General features: G+C 38.4%; 1 protein-coding gene across 18 annotated transcripts in view; it reads left to right on the forward strand.

Moving 5' to 3' along the window:
* HUWE1 (HECT, UBA and WWE domain containing 1, E3 ubiquitin protein ligase) overlaps window positions 1–19,004 on the forward strand; it is a 153,150-nt gene that overhangs the window by 107,603 nt on the left and 26,543 nt on the right. For 17 of the 18 annotated variants that reach the window (XR_002777818.1, XR_002777819.1, XM_011383418.2 and 14 more), the window contains 14 exons: window positions 1,282–1,409; window positions 1,635–1,716; window positions 2,335–2,511; window positions 2,998–3,157; window positions 3,412–3,770; window positions 6,084–6,279; window positions 7,706–7,873; window positions 9,101–9,246; window positions 9,675–9,741; window positions 11,200–11,414; window positions 14,472–14,683; window positions 15,125–15,307; window positions 18,023–18,195; window positions 18,544–18,692. Coding sequence is in view for 16 of the 18 variants with exons in the window: in XM_011383418.2 (XP_011381720.1) it covers window positions 1,282–1,409; window positions 1,635–1,716; window positions 2,335–2,511; window positions 2,998–3,157; window positions 3,412–3,770; window positions 6,084–6,279; window positions 7,706–7,873; window positions 9,101–9,246; window positions 9,675–9,741; window positions 11,200–11,414; window positions 14,472–14,683; window positions 15,125–15,307; window positions 18,023–18,195; window positions 18,544–18,692 (2,415 nt within the window). In the remaining 2 variants the exon portion in view is untranslated. The remainder of the gene's footprint in view (window positions 1–1,281; window positions 1,410–1,634; window positions 1,717–2,334; window positions 2,512–2,997; window positions 3,158–3,411; window positions 3,771–6,083; window positions 6,280–7,705; window positions 7,874–9,100; window positions 9,247–9,674; window positions 9,742–11,199; window positions 11,415–14,471; window positions 14,684–15,124; window positions 15,308–18,022; window positions 18,196–18,543; window positions 18,693–19,004) is intronic. The other variant, XM_011383421.2, reaches the window with a different exon arrangement.

Raw genomic sequence — 19,004 nt, forward strand, 5'->3', positions numbered from 1 at the left:
ACAATTTTGTCTGAGTTCAGTGAGGGAATATGCATAACTTACAGACAATAAGAGACAGGCTTCCCAGACAAGCGGTAATTGAATTGAGTCTTAGAGGATTTGGAGGTGTTTATTAAAAGTATTCCAAAAGAACTATTGAAGTTCTGTTGTGGAATACTTTTGGCCTCTCTGAGAAAACCTCTAACTGGCAGCCAAAGAGTGAGGTAGGTGGTGAAAATTGATAATAGGCATCAAATAGAATCTGACTCCTTTGTACCTGGTCAGCACATTATTTGAGGGAAGAGTAGTTTGGCCAGGATGTGTTCTTGTTCCAGCCAAAACAAGAACTAGGAGGTAGTTGACCTTGAACAAATGAACTTTATTTGTCATCATGTTTAACAATAAAACCTGAACTTAATTAAACCCTTTGGACAACTTGGGAGATAAGTTCAATATATGTGTCAAACTATATATGTTTACAGTCTTGGGGCTTTCCATTATGGTGGAAATGGTGATTCTTATAGCACTTGCAAATAGCTTGCAAAGCGTGAATGATGGGCATCCCCTCTTTTTAAAAAATCACAGGTAACACTCTTGTATTTCTTTCTAGTCCTTTTTCTATGTGTTTAAACAATTGGGATCAGACTATTTAGAAAGTTGTATATTATTTTCTCTGTGTATTAATATTTTCTTGTGTCATGTATAATTTCATCTTTTGGACATCCCTAGTTTATTTAAGTAATTGCTTATTGTTGGACATTTAAATTACTTCCAATGATTTCCTATTATAAGTAACATTTTAGTGTAGCCCTCTAAGGGGAACCATTAACTGAGTTACTGTGTTTAATTATTCCATCTTCCTTGAAAGATTATAAAAGTTCTCTGTAAATCAGAAGCTTTTCAACTTCAACATAGTTAACACTGTATAGCCTAGATGACAATCCTTAATGATATTAATGATGCTAATAACAGTTTCCATATTAAGCACATAGCTAATGTGCCAGGCACTGTGTTGGGCACTTTGAATATATAGCATCATTTCATTATCTGTTACCCTGGAGGAAGAAATTATTCCCTTTGAAACAAAGGCCCAGGGAATTTAAGTAACTCATCTTAGATCACATAGCTGGTGCATGCAGAGGTAGAATTTGGATTTATCCAGATGAATAAATTCTGTTAGTATTAACAGAATTAACAGAATTCTGTTAGTATTCACCTCTGTGATTTCCTATGCCATGTTAATCCTTCTTACATAGTAGAAGTTGGTATGTTTTATTTTTTTCCCTTTGATTAATCAATCAGGAGTTGAAGCTACCTTGTGCTTGGGTGGTTGAATCTAGTGGCATCCTTAATGTCCTAATCAAACTCTTGGAAGTGGTTCAGCCCTGTCTACAGGCCGCCAAGGAGCAAAAGGAGGTCCAGACCCCAAAGTGAGTGACCCTCTATCTCTCCACTAGTTTCATTTGTATTTCTCTGGGACTTGGGCCCTCAAGCTTAGGGCCTGAATTAGGCACTTTACTGGGGCATGTATGGAGCAAATCTTGGGTACCTTATGGTTTTAAAGTTGTAAAGTGCCTGATGAAGTCAAGATAAGTTTTCCCATGTTGCATACAAGTTTCTGGCTTGCCTAGAGTCAATCATTGTTCCTTTTGTAGGTGGATCACCCCAGTGTTGCTCCTGATTGATTTCTATGAAAAGACAGCCATCTCCTCAAAAAGGAGAGCCCAAATGACTAAGGTATATAATATAGTGTATATGGTTGGCAGAACTGCTTAACTTTTTGAGGCAAGAGTAGACAAGAAGAGAATATAAGACCATAGTAAAGAATGTCAAGCTCTCTGATCAAGGCATAAAGTCTCAAGGTGTATTGATAGCTTGATTGTTCTTCTGAATGGAGTGTTAGAATTACTTGCCGAAGGACCTAAGAACTTACTGGAAGTAAATGTTAAAGGAGTATGCAGAGGAAGAGTGGCTCTTCTGTTATGTAATGTACTGAATATGCCATAATTCCTCCAAAAGCTAGTGTTCCTTACATATGCCACATTATCTCAGTACCTCCTCAGAAACAGAAATTTTGTTCCAGTATATCTAAAATAATGTTCCCCTTTTGTGGAAAACAGTTGGAAACAAAAGGAAAGCAGAGGATTGCAGGACAAGAATGTAGAGGGTTTTGTGAATTTGGAGAGGCTCAGGAATATGAGGATTAATGTATACAAAAACTTATCTCAAAATATATTAAATATTCAGTATATTTTTCCTGGATTAGCTTTAGCAACGAACACTAATGAAGTTAATGTTTCTTCTAATAACTAACTGTGTAGGAAATAAAAAGAAACTTTATGTTCTTATATTTAGTACTTACAATCCAACAACAACAACTGGCGTTGGTTCGATGACCGGTCTGGACGTTGGTGTAGTTACAGTGCAAGCAACAACAGCACTATTGATTCTGCCTGGAAATCTGGAGAGACAAGTGTTCGTTTCACTGCAGGCCGAAGAAGATACACTGTCCAGTTCACTACAATGGTTCAGGTACATGGTCATTTAGTGCCGTAAACTTTATTAAAAACAGGGGAAGGTGCCTAAGTATGCCTTTTGGTTTCTTCCTGAACCAGCAGTCCTGACATGTGTTAATAAAGAAGGGTATTACCATGCTACTACTAAATTGAGTTTTCAGAGTGCTGAGTCTTCATGAAATCATCAGGTGGACCTTGAATCTGTGGTATTTTGATACTGTCCCACCTGGAAATGATCTTAAGTGTTGGGTCAAGGATTAAGGAGTAGTTAAGGATGATGTCTGCTCTATTGGAAAGTTTCACCTGTCATGAGCAACTTGTTATTAGGGCCTTTCGTATTTTCCTTCTAGGAACCTTCAAGGCTTTCTCTCTCTGTGAATGATAGGGATGGGATAAATTGCCAGGGTTTCTTTCTGTTGCAGCATTTTCCCTGGGAATTCCAATACCCCTTCCCCATGGTTTCTTTTTTGGTAAAGGTATTTTTGTCTGCTTGAATTCCTAGGTTAATGAAGAAACAGGGAACCGTCGCCCTGTAATGCTGACTCTCCTGAGGGTACCACGGCTGAATAAAAACTCTAAAAACAGCAATGGTCAGGAACTAGAGAAGACGCTAGAAGAAAGCAAAGAAATGGATATCAAGCGTAAAGATAATAAAGTCAATGGTATGGATTCTTAGTTTTGAATAATGTTTTACATGAATGTTTTAGTTTTGATGAATGTTTTACATGAAGCTAGTGTGCCTTTAAGGCTTAAGTTCTGGTTGATTTCATTGAGTGATTTCTTATCTGGTCTTAGAATTGGTGTCTGGCATGTTTCCCTTCATAGGACCCAAGTGCTAGATTGGTTACTTAGGAAGGAGAGGTGTGGGTGGGAGTGTCAAGTTAAACTGTCTGAACTTTTACTTCCCCATTTGTAGATACCCCCTTGGCCCTAGAGAGTTCAAATACTGAAAAGGAGACAAGCCTGGAAGAAACAAAAATTGGGGAGATCCTGATCCAGGGCTTGACAGAGGATATGGTGACTGTTTTAATCCGGGCATGCGTGAGCATGCTAGGAGTCCCTGTGGACCCAGACACTTTGCATGCCACCCTTCGCCTCTGTCTGAGGCTCACCCGAGACCACAAATATGCCATGATGTTTGCAGAGCTGAAGAGTACCCGCATGATCTTGAATTTAACCCAGAGCTCAGGCTTCAATGGGTTTACTCCCCTGGTCACCCTTCTCTTAAGACACATCATTGAGGACCCCTGCACCCTCCGTCATACCATGGAAAAGGTGAGTCTCTTTGGTGTGATATGCTGGTTTAATTTCACGTCATACCTTTGTTGTCCTTAGTCTCAGAATAGATAGACGTCTGGTTCTTTTTAGGGTCTATAGCCAGATATGTAGACTATATGCCCTACCCAGCAAAATTTCCCAGCTGTATGCTTAGGTGTTTGCTTAGATATGATGGATTATCCCAGTGAATGACATGAAAAAAGAACTAGAAAATACATTTTTTACCCTTTAAATATATTGTAGTAATAACTCTTATCTAGTAACTCCTCTCTGGCAATATAGGTTTCTTGAACCAAAAACTGTTAATAAGGAACTGGGATACCTTCCACCAAGTACATGTCTTAAAGATCATTCCCTTTTGTAGGAGTACTTCTCATGTGTTCACCCTAGAGCCTATTTTCTAAACACTGTTTTGGGGTTACAAAAGTTTTTGGAATGTTTATGATATGCCAGACACTGTGGTAGCTCTTCACAAATACCCATTGTGCAGATCAGAAAACTGATGCTTTAACGATTATTCTAGGAACACATAAAGCAGTGGAAGAAATGACAAAGTAACTAGGAAAAATAAATGTTTATAACATCAACATTAAGACATCATGGAAGGGTGGGGGGCAAATGTCTTACTAATAAGGCTTTTCCTCTTCGGTACTTTTACAAAATTCTTTCCTCTAGCTAAATCTTTGTCAACAGTTATGTGAATGTTACTAGACTTCACTTCCATTTTTCTCTCTTGGGACGTTGTTTACCACATTTATAAATAATGCAATATGTATTTTTGACCATAGCTTTGGAACATTAAGATTTCCTAGAAATCAAATCAAAAGGTGTAAATATTTTTTAACTCACTTGCCAGAACAGTGGTACTTTTTCATGCTTCTTTATGTGTATGGATATACATATCACATTCTTCAGATAGTTCTTTTTCATCTAGCATGTTTGATTTCACCTGTCATGAGCAAACAAAAGGCGAGCTATTAAAGGCAGCATGTACACTGATCCAAGGTGAGGAGACAGTCCAACAAAGAAGAAACAACCATATATAGACAGGATTCTAACTTAAAAACAAAATAGTTCAGATGTTTAGTTTATACAACTTAAAAAATTCTAGGAAAGAAATATAGATTCTTGTTGGATGACAGAAAACTTTCTGAGCTTAAAGGAAATGGTATTTGGGGGTGTTGGGAACAAAAGAAGATCAGTGGCAATTTTAACATACCGAGTTGGCAAAATGTAAATGCTTGATAATATCCATTGCAGGTACGGGTGTGGAGAACCAGGCATACTCTTACTTTTGGTAGGAGTGGAAATTGGTGCAGCCACATTGGAGGGCAATTTGGTACTGTCAGTTTAAGATATCCTTTGACCTAGAAATTCTGTGGCTAAGAACTTAAAACTAAAGTCAAGTATGCCAAGGTACATATACAAGAATGTTCACTAGAATTGTTTGTAATATCAAGAAACTAGAGGTCTAATGTCCGGCAGAGGACTGGATAAATAAAATACCCCACATTTTCTATAGTGAAATTACACTTTTTTGTATTTAAAAAATAAATTGTATAATTGCAGCCTGACAGGCAAGATATAGGGATTAATATGCTACACTAAAGAGCATGACTATTTGGTAAATAATAATAATAAGATTCCAAAAGATGTTTATCTTTGTGAACATAGTTCACGAAGGAATAGATAATGGAAAACAGAATGGACTTATTTTAGTTATACCTTCTTGTATTTTCTATGATTGATGAGTCATTTTATGAGAAGAATAAAACCATAACAGTGTCTGAGCCATGAGGTATCAAAGCGAATAATCAGTAAAGTTTGATATCTCCTGTGACTATCATCTGAAACTGATGATTGTCTTTGAAGCATAAAGAAAATGTTTAATTTTGTTCTTATTACACTAAGTAGATATCAGTATTACATATTTTTAGAGTTTGAACCATTCTGGTTTAAAATTAGGACAGCATTTGGGAAGGCTAGGAGCTGGCACTTAAATGTGGGAGCCATAATCTGGATGAACGATCAGTGGTCTAGATACATTTTCTAATTTCTCTAAAGATCATAATGCCATCTGGTCTAATAATTGATAGTTTGGGGATATGTTGAATGCTGTAACTTTTTTATAAGCCACATTTTTGAATCGGGAAGGGACATGACTTAAAAGACCAAAAATCTAAAGCTGTCATCCACTGTCTTAAGGCAGAGCTTGGTTAGTATTTTAATCTTTAGAAACTCTTCCTTGAATGCAACTGTATTTTTAGAAAGTGGTCTTTAATCAGCAGTGTTTCTCCCCCTCTTTACTAGGTTGTTCGCTCAGCAGCTACAAGTGGAGCTGGTAGCACTACCTCTGGTGTTGTATCAGGCAGCCTCGGCTCTCGGGAGATCAACTACATCCTTCGTGTCCTTGGGCCAGCCGCATGCCGCAATCCAGACATTTTCACAGAAGTGGCCAACTGCTGTATCCGCATTGCCCTTCCAGCCCCTCGAGGCTCAGGGACTGGTGAGTTTCCCCTTTTCCTGGCTTTTGAGACATTGAAGTCTATCGCCTACTATAACTCCAGAGATTTTCTGTGAAGAGATCCGTAACTTGGAAAGCCTCCTTAGGCAAGCATTGGGACATTGGCTAATTGGTCATGTGGGTCAATTCAGAGGTACTTCAGTAGCATCTCTGGTCCTTGCTCTGTGGTAATTCCTGTGAGAGATACCAAGAACTCATTCAGTCTATTCTTGTCTTCAAAGAACTCATTTTAGTGTGGCAACAGGGCTTACATACCATGAATGATTTACAAATAGAGTTATAATTGAGGAACAAATGGACATAATGACTTGTGATACAATATGAAGTATACAATATCATCTGTATATTCTTGCCAAAAAAGTTTGGCCTGCACTCCAAAGTCATCGTCCGGTTTCTGACTATGATGATTAAGCATGGCTACACTGGTGAATTTGAAATCATTGATGATCACAGAGCTTGGAAAATTGTTGTGAACCTCACAGGCAGGTTAAACAAGTATGGAGTGTTCAAATAAAATGCCTCAGTGGAGGGGGAAATAATGTTTGGCCTATATTTAGTTATTATAATGAAGCAATTAGATAAATTGTAAGATGTTTCTGTAAGAGAATCGGCCTAGACACTCAAAAATATCTTAAAAGGATAAAATGCAAGGATATCCTAGATAAAAGGAGAGTAGATGGAGATCTCCAGCAACAACCTTGATGGGATTCTAGATCCAGATAAATGAAATTTGGAGAAATTTGAATACTATGTTTTAGATAATATGATTATATCCATGTTAAATTCCTTGGGTGTTATGATGGTATTGTGGTTATATTGGTTAATATCCTTGCTCTTAGGAGGCGCAGGTAGACATATTTAGAGGTAGACAAATGGTGATTTTAGATGAAAAGTATATGGATGTTTATTTACTAACCTTTCAACATTTCTGGAGGGGCAGGAGGGGCGTGTGTGTGTGTGTGTGTGTGTGTGTGTGTGTGTGTGTGTGTGTGTGTTAAGTAAGTAAGTAATTGGGAGGGGATCTAATTATTTTGGGAGTCTCAGCTATGTTCCTGACCCTGTACTGGGCATGTATCGTTTCATTTAATCCTCAGATTTCAAAAATGAGAAAATTGAGATTTGTTGGAAATAATTTGGCCATGATCTTATAATGGAAGTGAATTTTAAAACCAAGTCTCCCCAACCAAAGCCTGTCCTCTTTTTACCATTGGTATAGCTGTATTAAATCCTGTGGGATTTGGGGAAAGTAAAAGCCAGATTTTCCTGATAGGCTACTCAGACATTGTTTGGAAATGGCCTCGTGTCCCAACCTTGTATGTTATATGAACTCCCTTCTAATTCTTTATCAGTAACCGAGTGTAGATACTGATTCAATATTGACTGATTTTTCTGTCTCACTTTGGCTTAGCTTCAGATGATGAATTTGAGAATCTTAGAATTAAAGGCCCTAATGCTGTACAGTTGGTGAAGACAACCCCTTTGAAGCCCTCACCTCTGCCTGTCATTCCTGATACTATCAAGGAAGTGATCTATGATATGCTGAATGCCCTCGCTGCATACCATGCTCCAGAGGAAGGTATGTAGCTAGCCCATTTCTGGAAGCTGGGCACTTTGCCTGGGTCATTTCAACCAACTCATGATTTAGAGAGCACTCACTGTGTGCCCACACTGTGGGAATCAGAATGAATAAGACACACAGTGCCCTTCTCTAAAGAAGCTAATAGTCATATAGTATGACAGATGCCAAGTTAGTGGTAAATCCTCGAGCAAGGCACTTGACCTGGTGGGGCTGGGGCCTGTAGGGAAGTTTCTTAGATTAAGTGTTTTCTGAAAGAAGTCTTGAATGATAGAATGAGGAGATTGCCAGAGTTCTGTCATATGAGAATACATCCCATACAAAGGAAAGAATGAACAATGATTAAAAAGGAGATAATAACATTTCGTTAGTAGGTTGAAAATAAAGTACCAAGAAATCTCTAATGTTTTCACTCTCAGAAACAAAACATCTTCGTTGCCCAAAGAGCTGGAAACAATATTAAAAGGCATGGTTAGGTTTCTTGGCCTTTGAGATCATCATCCCAGTCCATCTTTATTCATATTTAAGATGTTACTTGTAAGTACTGAGAAAGTCATGAATGGCTTGGAACCCAAGGTTCCAGTAAGATCTGTTTTATTCAGGACATGCTTATTTGATAGGTCCCACAGGATTGCCAAAAATTGATGAGTGCTGCCTTTAATAAGTCAAGAAAATGTGAGTCTTCACTTTGATGCTTTTTATCTATACAGCACTCTGATCCATAGAGCTCCTAGCTTCTACAGAACCGTTATCCCATCTCATATATCCCCCCCACCAAAAAATTAGCTTATATAGCTATAGCATTCTCCTGCTGCACTAGACATAATACCAGGTGTGTTCATTTAAACTTAGTAGTGACAGCTAAGGAAAGTGAGGCGACTAAGTAAATTGCCTCTGGTCACAAAACTAGTTAGTGATAGAATGAAGCTTTAAACCATGCTCTCTCTGCTGTAAAGCAGGCCCTCAAATAATGTCATTTTGTTATAAAGTTAATGAGATGCCTTAGGTACTTTACTTTTGTTTATATTAATTAGCTATTTAAAGTCGTAGAACCTATTGGCAACGTTGATTAAGGACTTGCTGTAGTACATTTCTTCTCATGCTTAAGTGAAAGTGTAGTAATAGCACTATGTAAATAGTCACAGCAACCTGGAGTACAATTGTCCAAGCTACCAAATAGGCATTAATATTGCACAATTACAGAAAGAGTTTGGTTTTGTTTTTCAGCAGACAAATCTGATCCTAAACCTGGAGGTATGTCCCAAGAGGTTGGCCAGCTCCTGCAAGACATGGGCGATGATGTATACCAGCAGTACCGGTCACTTACTCGTCAAAGCAGTGACTTTGATGCACAGTCAGGTTTTTCCATTAATGTAAGTCAGTTCTGGCCTCCTATGTTCCTTCTCCCTTTCTGATACTTGTGTGTTCTCAGTATTTAGGGTTATGCCAGGGAAATTTAAAAGGTATTAATTTTGATGTATCTACACATTATATATTGCCTAAAAATGAAGGTAAAATTGGAGTATCCCTGGAATTTTCTTTTCTCTCCTTGGGTTGGAAATGTTTTCTTAATTCATTTTCCATTCTCTTCTTCCCCATCCCTTCCCCCCCAATCTCCCAGTCACTGTTTATAATGATGGCTTCCCACAGATTATAGTATATAGCAGGGGGGAAAGTAGTTAAAAGAGCCATCAAAGAGAATCTGTAGCATTCACAACCAGTTCCCTGGGAAGGAGTCCTACCATTTGGGGACAGCTGTCTTTGAAATTAATAATGGCTCAGGAGTTTTTTTCTTCCATAGAGTCAGGTCTTTGCTGCAGATGGTGCCTCTGCTGAGCCGTCCACATCTGGGGTATCCCAAGGAGAAGGTAATGGTTCACTTTTCTCCCTCTTTTCTGATTTCTTGAAAACAACCTGAAGGAACTGCGTGTCCTGGCCAGGGGGTTGGGGAATACAAGCATAACTGTCAAATTTACTTTTCTTAAGTGAAACTCTCAGGGTTGAGCTCAATGTTAATAAAGGGTTATTAAATAAACCCATAAATAAAGGGATTCTGTATGCTAAAGTTAATGGAGTTGGAACTTAACTAACCAAGTAATGGTTGTTATGGTTATCCTTTAGTTTTACTCTTTAGACCAGGGGTCCTCAAACCCTGGGTCATAGACTGGTACCAGTCCTTGGCCTGTTAGGAACCAGGCCGCACAGTAGGAGGAGGTGAGCAGCTAGCAAGCCAGTGAAGCTTCATCGGGATTTGCACCCACTCCCTAGTGCTAGCATCACTGCCTCAACTCTACCTCAGATCATCAGGCATTAGATTCTCATAGGAGCACCAGTCCCTGGTGCCAAAAAGATTGGGAACTGCTGCTTTAAACCACCCCATATATTTCTTTTGATGGCTTCCATGCTGGCTTATAAAACTTTGGTTCCAATGACACTATTCTAGCTATAAGATTTACATGGTGGATTCTTGCCTTCTAGAGCCCATTGACTGCTAACCAAGAATTAGAGAAGTGTCATGTGGAAACAGTTCTAATGAGACCTTTTAAGAGCTGCTTCTCCTGGGATAAAAAAGATCGTTGAGATCTAAGGAGACATTGTACTTAATATCATATTAGACCTTGGAGATAAATCAGAAAGGCCGTTAATTAGTAAAATATTGGTTAATTCATTTTGGTGGACTTACTGTCCATATGTTGTGTATAGTATGGGTGATAACAGTATTACTCAAGGGAAGCATCAGTGCCCACTATGTGGCAGACTATAGTAGACACCAAAATAAATCAGATTCATTCCTTGCACTTAAAGAATTGTCTAGTGAGGGAGACCTGCAACGGTTATAATACATCGTAACTGTTGGAATGGAAGCAAGTTGGGATAAGGTATAGTGGGCACATGATATAATAGTATCTCCGTATGCGTGGATGAAACAGGAAAACATTTATAGAGGAGGTTAGTGTTTTAGTTGAGCTAGATAAGTCAATGTGTGCCAGGCAGACATGTGGAAAGGAAGAAGTAAGAGAGTATTCAAGGCATGTTTGGAGAATTACTATTAGTATACAGTATTTCTGGAGCATAAAATTATAAGATGAAGGAAGTGGCAGAAGATGTGCGAACAGTTAGGTGAAGCCTCCCTAATGTCCTATATCTGCAGACCATGTCTAAGACCTGGGTCATCCTACCTGTATGTTCTTCCACTGCAATATGAGGAGGGTATTCAATTTGTACCAGTGTTCAAAAGTGGAAAAGTGATATTCTTTCCACCTAAGGTTTGATTTTGTCAATATTCCAGTGCAAAATTGAACCAGTTTTTGCCTCTTTTTCAACAGCTTCAACTCCGGAGGAGTCTCGAGATGGGAAGAAAGATAAAGAAGGGGACCGGGCCTCTGAGGAAGGCAAGCAGAAAGGCAAGGGCAGCAAACCTTTAATGCCCACCTCCACTATTCTTCGTCTTCTGGCAGAGTTGGTGAGGTCCTATGTTGGTATTGCTACCCTGATTGCCAACTACAGCTACACTGTGGGCCAGTCTGAGCTTATCAAAGAGGTAATGTTTTCAACGTCTGCTTAAGATTTTATACTGTCATCATTTGGATACCTGCTATGTGTGTTGGACGCTTTGCTAGGAACCCATGTGTGCTAGCCTTGTGATGAGAGAGGCAGAGGCCTGTTAAGACACACTAAAGAGCTGAGCCTTTTTCCCATGGTGTGAAGCCATCAGGCTCATTGCAGGGAGTGAGTCAATGTAATTTGTTAATTTGTTTTGTAGAAAATCTTTTGGTCTGCAGCATGGAGATTGCAAAAGGCAAGATTGGAATCAGAGAGTCAGACCAGTTAGGAATCTGATCTAGTAATCTAGGTAATACAGGATCTTGATGACATTTGGAGGGGGGAAATAGGTTAGTTTAAGAGACATTTTAAAGGTAGAAATGGACAAGAATTAGATTTAGAGGATGAAGATGAAATTAAGGCCTCAGATGTTTTATTTTTATTTTTTTATTCCTTTTATGTTAAAAGAGGAAACTGAAAAGAAAATGTAGAATTTGGGAGATACTTGTGAGTCACCTAGATAAAGGTGTCTAGGGGACAGTAAAATAAACCAAAAACATAAGAATATATCAGTGTTTTCTTCCAGACGTGGTAACAATATTGGTAATGCAGAATATAAAAAAAAAATCTAAATGTCTAATAGAGCTATGGAAAAGAATGAAGTATTTTATACGTCCCGATACAGAGTTATCTTCAGGTTAGATTTTTCAAGGGAGGGAGGGCACTTTTAAGAAACTGTATCATGTTCCCACTATGTAAAAGCAGTGCCCAAGGAGATTTTTTTTATAAAGGGTACCATGTTTGTTGGGGTGGGAGGAGTCACAATAATTTTATGGTTAGTAAGTAGTAAAAAGTCTGATAGTGGAGCAGGGGCAATGATGTTGCAAAGAATATATGAAAAGCAGCTGCCATTTTTTAACCTATTTTAACTTTAATTCAGGTTTTTAAAGCATATAAAAATACACAACTCCTAAGTAATCTTTCTTGGATGACTATCACCCAAATTAAATAAAGCATTACAAATTCCACAAAAGCTGCTCTCCTCATGCCTTCATGTATCTCCCCCTCCACTTTGAACTTACATAAGGTCACCATTGCGTTCTGTTGTCATAGATTGGTTTTGTACTTTTTATGTAAATGGAATCTTACAGTATGTATTCTTTTGTGTCCAGTTTCTTTTGCTTAACATGTTTGCGAGATTCATTTTTGTATGTAGTTTAGTTTGTTTTCATTACTGTATAGAATTCCATTGTGTGACTATAACAGTCTTTTTATTCATTCTAGTGTTAATAGACAATTGGGTGGTTTTTCATTGGAGGTATTAAAGGTAGTGCTGCTACAATCATTCTTATACATGTCTTGGTGAACATATGCATGTCTTGGTGAGCATTTCTATTGGGTGATGTATGCCTAGGAGTAGAATTGCTGGTCAGTTCAGCTTTAGCAAAAGTTTTCCAGGGTGGTTGTGTCAATTCATATTATCTACCACCACAGCATGTGAGAGTTCAGATTTTCTCACTTCCTTGCTGTCACTCAGTATTTTTCTTATTTTTCATTTTAGCCATTCTAGTAGGTTTGTGGTGATACTGCATTATGAGTAAAATTTCCCTGTCTTTATTGGCCGTTTGGATACTCTCTTTTGTGAAGTGTCCAAGTCTTTTATTCTTGTTTTCTATTGCGTTCTTCAGGTATTCTGGATATAAGTTCTTTGTGGAGTATATGCATTAACTACACACTAGGCATTTATTTGAAAGCTTTTAACTAATTTATACTAGTTGTTGTAATTTATAATATCACGGAATAAGAATTGTGAATTTTTAAGTATCTGCTTAATATGTATCTAGTGACCCACTGGTGCTGGGTATTCATAGAGATGCTTTCCAAATACTTTTGATAATCCTCACCTCAGCGCTGAAAGGTTATTGATGTTGCTCCTTTTACTACAGAAGAGAGAAAACTCAGAGGTCAATTACTTGCCCAAGGCCACACTTGAGAAATTAGCAGGACTAGAATTGGAACCCAGGTTTCTGGTTCAAAATCCAAATTCTTTCTACTCAGTCACACCGCTTTCCCAAATTACAAAGCTTTTTTTCCAGTTTTTACTAATGTCATATAACATTATCTACACTTTTATTCAGAAAAGTGTTTTAACTTTTATTTTATTCACCACTGGGTAATTTTTAATTCTAATAATTGTCTTAACAAGGTTACCTTATCTAATTTCCCAGACTCACATCCTTCACTGCATTTTTTATTGAGGTAAAAGTCACATGAAATTAAGCATTTTAAAGTGTAAAGTTTAGCAGCATTTAGTACTTCAGTTGTGCAGCCATCATCAGTGCATTTTGATCCAAAATCTGCTTAAATGGCAGTAGAACTAAGGTTTCTTTCTAAGGAAGTATCGGGGCACAAGTCATTGTTAGAGAAAAAGTCTGACTTAATTTCCTTCCCTGTTGTTGGGCCTTTTTTGCTATTTTAAGTAACCCTGCATTAAATATTTTTGCATATCCATATCTATGACTGTGCTGTTCTTATTCAACCCCTGGGTTTTCCAGCCCGGGGTCCTGAGTACATTGTAGATGTCAGTAAATATTACAATTTAATTGAGTACTGAAGGGATTATAGTACTCAATTAGGAATCAAGATTTGAATCTTTGTCATTAACTTCTTTGTGCAAGCCACATTTTGGGAGGCCTTGTATTACCCATATGTCAGATGGGGCAAATTATTGAATTGTCTCAACTCTTTTATAAGTTTGCTGTGAATACTTCTATTTAAATATCACATGTAAAAATGTTTTTTAAAATGACAAGTAACATCTAAGTGAAGTTGTTTAAACTGTATAGTAGGAAATGAATGGGATTTGGAAACAAAATCTGGATTTGCTACTCACTTAGCTTATACCTTTAAGCCTTGGTTTTCTCATCTATAAAGTGGACCTGATGATTCCTGGGTGACTTCAAGGATCAACTCTGTGTTCGTGCACCTTATTGATATGCAAATAATGTGACATAATTGTGTTTGTGAGTAAATGTCATGATTAATGACTTTTCAGGACTGCAGTGTGCTAGCTTTTGTTTTGGACCACCTCCTCCCACATACCCAGAATGCAGAAGACAAGGACACGCCTGCTCTGGCCCGCCTATTCCTCGCTAGCCTGGCTGCTGCAGGGAGTGGCACAGATGCCCAAGTGGCCCTTGTGAATGAAGTAAAAGCAGCCTTGGGACGGGCACTGGCTATGGCTGAGAGTACAGAGAAACATGCCAGGTAAAATCCATGCCTGACCTATTGCTGATAACCAATAGCATCTCCTTACTTCATTGTTGGCCCGTGGGATTCCTTGCATTTGAACAAGAGTTTGATTATACCGGCACTGTACATTCTCTGGTCCTCTCAAATAGTTAAAATACTAAAATGACTGATAACATTTGGAGGAGGTAGGTAAACTGACTTAGAGAAAACAAAGGGATACTTTCATTGTATTTCTAAAGTCTTCAAACAAGAAGTTCAGCAGGGTATTCCATCTTATTTTTAAAATTATGTTTAAAGAAAATGAAGAATGTTAACTACCCAAGGAATGAGTTCTCAACTGTTAGTCGTTACTTCCAAGAGGAAACACAAAGGGCACAATAGGGTTCTCTGAGGTGAGTTAGTGATGACATGGCCTAAGATTGAGCTATGATAGAGGTGTCAAACTTCTCTCCTCAGGCTTCAGGCAGTGATGTGTATCATCAGTACTATCATGGAGTCCTGCCCCTCTACCTCCAGCTTCTACAGCAGTGCCACAGCCAAGACCCAGCACAATGGCATGAATAATATCATTCGACTCTTCCTGAAGAAGGGACTGGTTAATGACCTGGCTAGAGTGCCTCACAGCCTGGACCTGTCCAGGTAAAATCATTCCCAAGCCCTAGTCTCAGTCTTTTGCTCTCTTTAATCATGCAACTTACTTCTCCATTTGCCTAATATTTCATATTTTCTTGCAAGATGAGTAGTAAGCAGCTGGTTTGATGGAAAACATTTGGGTGTAGGTGGGAACCTGAGTTCTTAGTTTTGTGGCTTTTAAGGAAGGCACTTTCTTTAGGCCTGAGTTTTCTCATTTGCTGCAAACTCAAGAGTTGGACTATATCACTAATTTTTTTCCAAGCTTCCCCTCTTTATTTATAAATAATCTTTTATTATAAGATGGGTATCACAAAAATACAGATGAGCAGAAATAAAGTAGACACCATATTCCTACCACCCAGATTCCAGTTACTTACTGTATGTCTTTCAGTGGTTTTCTTTGCATACATAATGAATTTCTTCTAAAATGATATTATATATACTATTGTATAAACCTGGGGTAGGACATTTTTTAGGGGTTTTTTAGGTGGTTTTTGTTTTTTGTTTTCCATTAGTAGTCTCATCCTATCTAATTTCCAAGTCTATATTCAGAAACTTTTGTCCAAACCAGAATCCAATTATGGACCTTACATTACAGCTGGTTATGTCCTCTACATGTCTATTCTAACACAGTTCTTAAATTAATTTTTTATGTTTTCATTGCTGCTGTTCATGACATTTGTTGAAGCAACCAGGCCTACTGCCCTGCAGAATGTTTTACCTTCTAGATTTGGTCCATTTGGTACCTTGCAGCATAGTTTAACTCTTTACTCCCTTTTTCTGTAAACTTTTGTTAGAGCTAGAGGCTTAATGGAGCTATTTAAACATTATTGGCTGGGGTGTATCATAGATGATATACCTCTCGTTTTGTATCAAAGGGAGACAGATCTCAAACTAACATTATGAATCATGATAAGATTGACAGCTAGAGTGATAATCAGCATTGTACTGTTATAGTTCCCGCCTTCTTACTAGAAAGTAATCTGTATTTATTACTTTGGCAATGTATAAATGTCTGCTTTCCTATCAACCATATGCCTAATTAATGGTCTTAACACCAGTTGATAATCTTTGTGTGCTTTAGTTAATTCTTTGGGGATTATCAATGACAACTTTCTAATTTCTTTCATTTCTTCCTACATTATTAGCTGGCAGTTTTCTGTGATGTAGCACTAGTTCAAGAGCGAAAGCCTAGTTAACCTGAAATACAGTTCCTACTGAAAAGACAGGATACAAACTCAGTTTTTTCCCTTAAGCCACCAATTTTCAGAGCAAAATCAAAAATAGATTAAATCACTGCCCAAAATGTGAGTTTTCTCTGGCTTCCTGTTTTCTAAGTAGCATTATGGGCTCATGAATTTTCATTGATTTTAATCGGTGATTGAATTATTTGGAGCACTGCAGTCATCCTTTTCATGCTTTTTCAGTACATGTTGGCCTGTAGGGCCTCTTCAAGCTGACTTCTTTGTCCTTTTAATACAACCTCATCAAATTTTTAATAACATTTAAAAATTTTGCACTCTTAGGAGGTTAATGAGCACCATACACATCTCACCCAGATTAACCAGTGGTTAGCATTCCGTCCTACTTGCTTTAGTCCATGCCACCCCTCCCCATTTCAGGAGATTAATGGGTGATGGTTTGAAATTTGTTGCAGACAATGATGTTTAACCTCTGAATACTTCAGCACGTGTCTGCTAAGAATAAACATTCCCTTACATGGCTAGAATACCGTCATCACATCTGAGAAATCTACCATTAATATAATAGTATTCAATATATATTTCATATTCAGTTATTCTAAGTGTGTCTTTATAGCCTGGGAAAGAGTGTTGTGATCCAGGAACCAGTGAATGTCATTCATTGCATTTGATTATCATGGGTTTCTTGTTACTTTTTTATTTTGTTTTTATTTTGGTTTTTGTTTTTAATACTTGACTGTTTTTGATACTGGATTGTGTAACCTGGGGTGGGGTATTTTTGAGGAATCCAGAAGGCCAAATGTCTTACAGTAATATCCCATAATCTGGGTTTGTCTGATTGCTTTCTTATGATTAGATTCAGGCTAAAATTTTTTTGGCAAGAATAGTACATATATAAGTGATGTTGCCATTCTCAGTACATCACATTAAGAGACACATAATGCCAATTTGTCCTATTATTGGTGATGCTAAGTTTAGTCACATAAAATTTGCTTTCCCCTTTGTATTTAATAAGTTATCTGTGAGGTGATCCTTTTAGCTCATATGAAGATCATGTGACTATCCTTTTTTAACTCAGTAGTTTTAAAATTCATTAGTGATCCTTGCCTGGAATACTTATGTTGCTGGTTGCAAAGTGATGCTTTTCTGATTCTCTCATTCCTGTGTATTAGCTGGCATTCTTTTATAATGAAGACCTCTTCCTGTCTGCTTTTGTATCCCTGTGGCTACAGGTTCTTTTTATTTTAATTTGTTATAATCCATTACCATCATTATGGGGGGGGAACTAAAGCAAGTAGGACAGAAAGCTTCTTGATGCTCAAATTTGGCCTGTCATAATGACACCATTAATTTTTAAAAGCCTTGCTTTTGAAAGCATTCTAGCACAACAGTATATCCCAGGCTCACCTTGTATCTTCCCATGCCCCATTTTGGGGATCAGTTGTACACTGATGAGCCTTATTTCCTTATAGTGTGGATCTCTATGCTCAGTCCATCTCTGTATCTTCCTTTATCTCAGTCCCAACATGGCCAACACAGTCAATGCTGCTCTAAAGCCTTTGGAAACACTTTCCCGGATTGTGAACCAGCCCAGTAGCCTTTTTGGCAGCAAGAGTGCTTCTAATAAGAGCAAATCTGAGCAGGATGCCCAAGGAGCTGCTCAGGACTCCAGTAACAACCAGCAGGACCCAGGTAGGGAATCAGAGCCAATGGACTAGAGTGCTGGGTGGGTGTAGTTATTTCATGGGTATGGCGTTGCAACTATTCTGGCTTGGTATTGTTTGCCTGGGAACTTGCTGGCCTTTCAGAGATCTGTCATAGTGGTGTGGGAATCTGCCCCACAAAGAATTCCTTAAAATTGTAGCCTTATTTGGCTATCCTCACACGTAGCCTTGTCTTTTCCTTTGTCACCCATTCATTTATTCTCTGAGAACTTGTAAACTTGCCCAAGGAAGGGACCTTATTGTCTTCACACTTGCCTCGTGGTGCCCCGCACATAGATACCCTTTGCTTATTTTGCTGGTTGGTTGATTGTTTCAGGCGAGCCTGGGGAAGCAGAAGTGCAGGAGGAGGATCATGATGTCACTCAGACAGAGGTGGCAGATGGGGATATCATGGATGGGGAGGCTGAAAACGACTCAGTGGTGATTGCTGGGCAGCCTGAGGTGCTCAGTTCACAAGAGATGCAGGTAGGGAGGCAGATCACCCAGCATAACCCTGTTGCGGCGCTGAACGAAACCCCCAAGTGATGTGGGTGGGTGAGTACTTTAGATCCTTGCCTCAATGCTGTCTGCTTTGCAGAGGAGCACAGATGATGTGCTTAGTAGATGCACAGTAAATGTATTTGAATTGTATTAAATGAGGGGTGGGGGCAGGGTTAGGATGCCATGTACTATGAAATGGAATAGATCCCAACAAGAAAACTTAGGCACAGGTGAAATGTTGACATAGAACGCTTGCTCGAGCCCTTTGGACCCAGGGTCTTTGATTTACTTGGCTCT

The sequence above is a fragment of the Pteropus vampyrus genome, unplaced genomic scaffold (assembly GCF_000151845.1).
Source record: "Pteropus vampyrus isolate Shadow unplaced genomic scaffold, Pvam_2.0 Scaffold518, whole genome shotgun sequence".
NCBI classification, from domain to species: domain Eukaryota; kingdom Metazoa; phylum Chordata; class Mammalia; order Chiroptera; family Pteropodidae; genus Pteropus; species Pteropus vampyrus.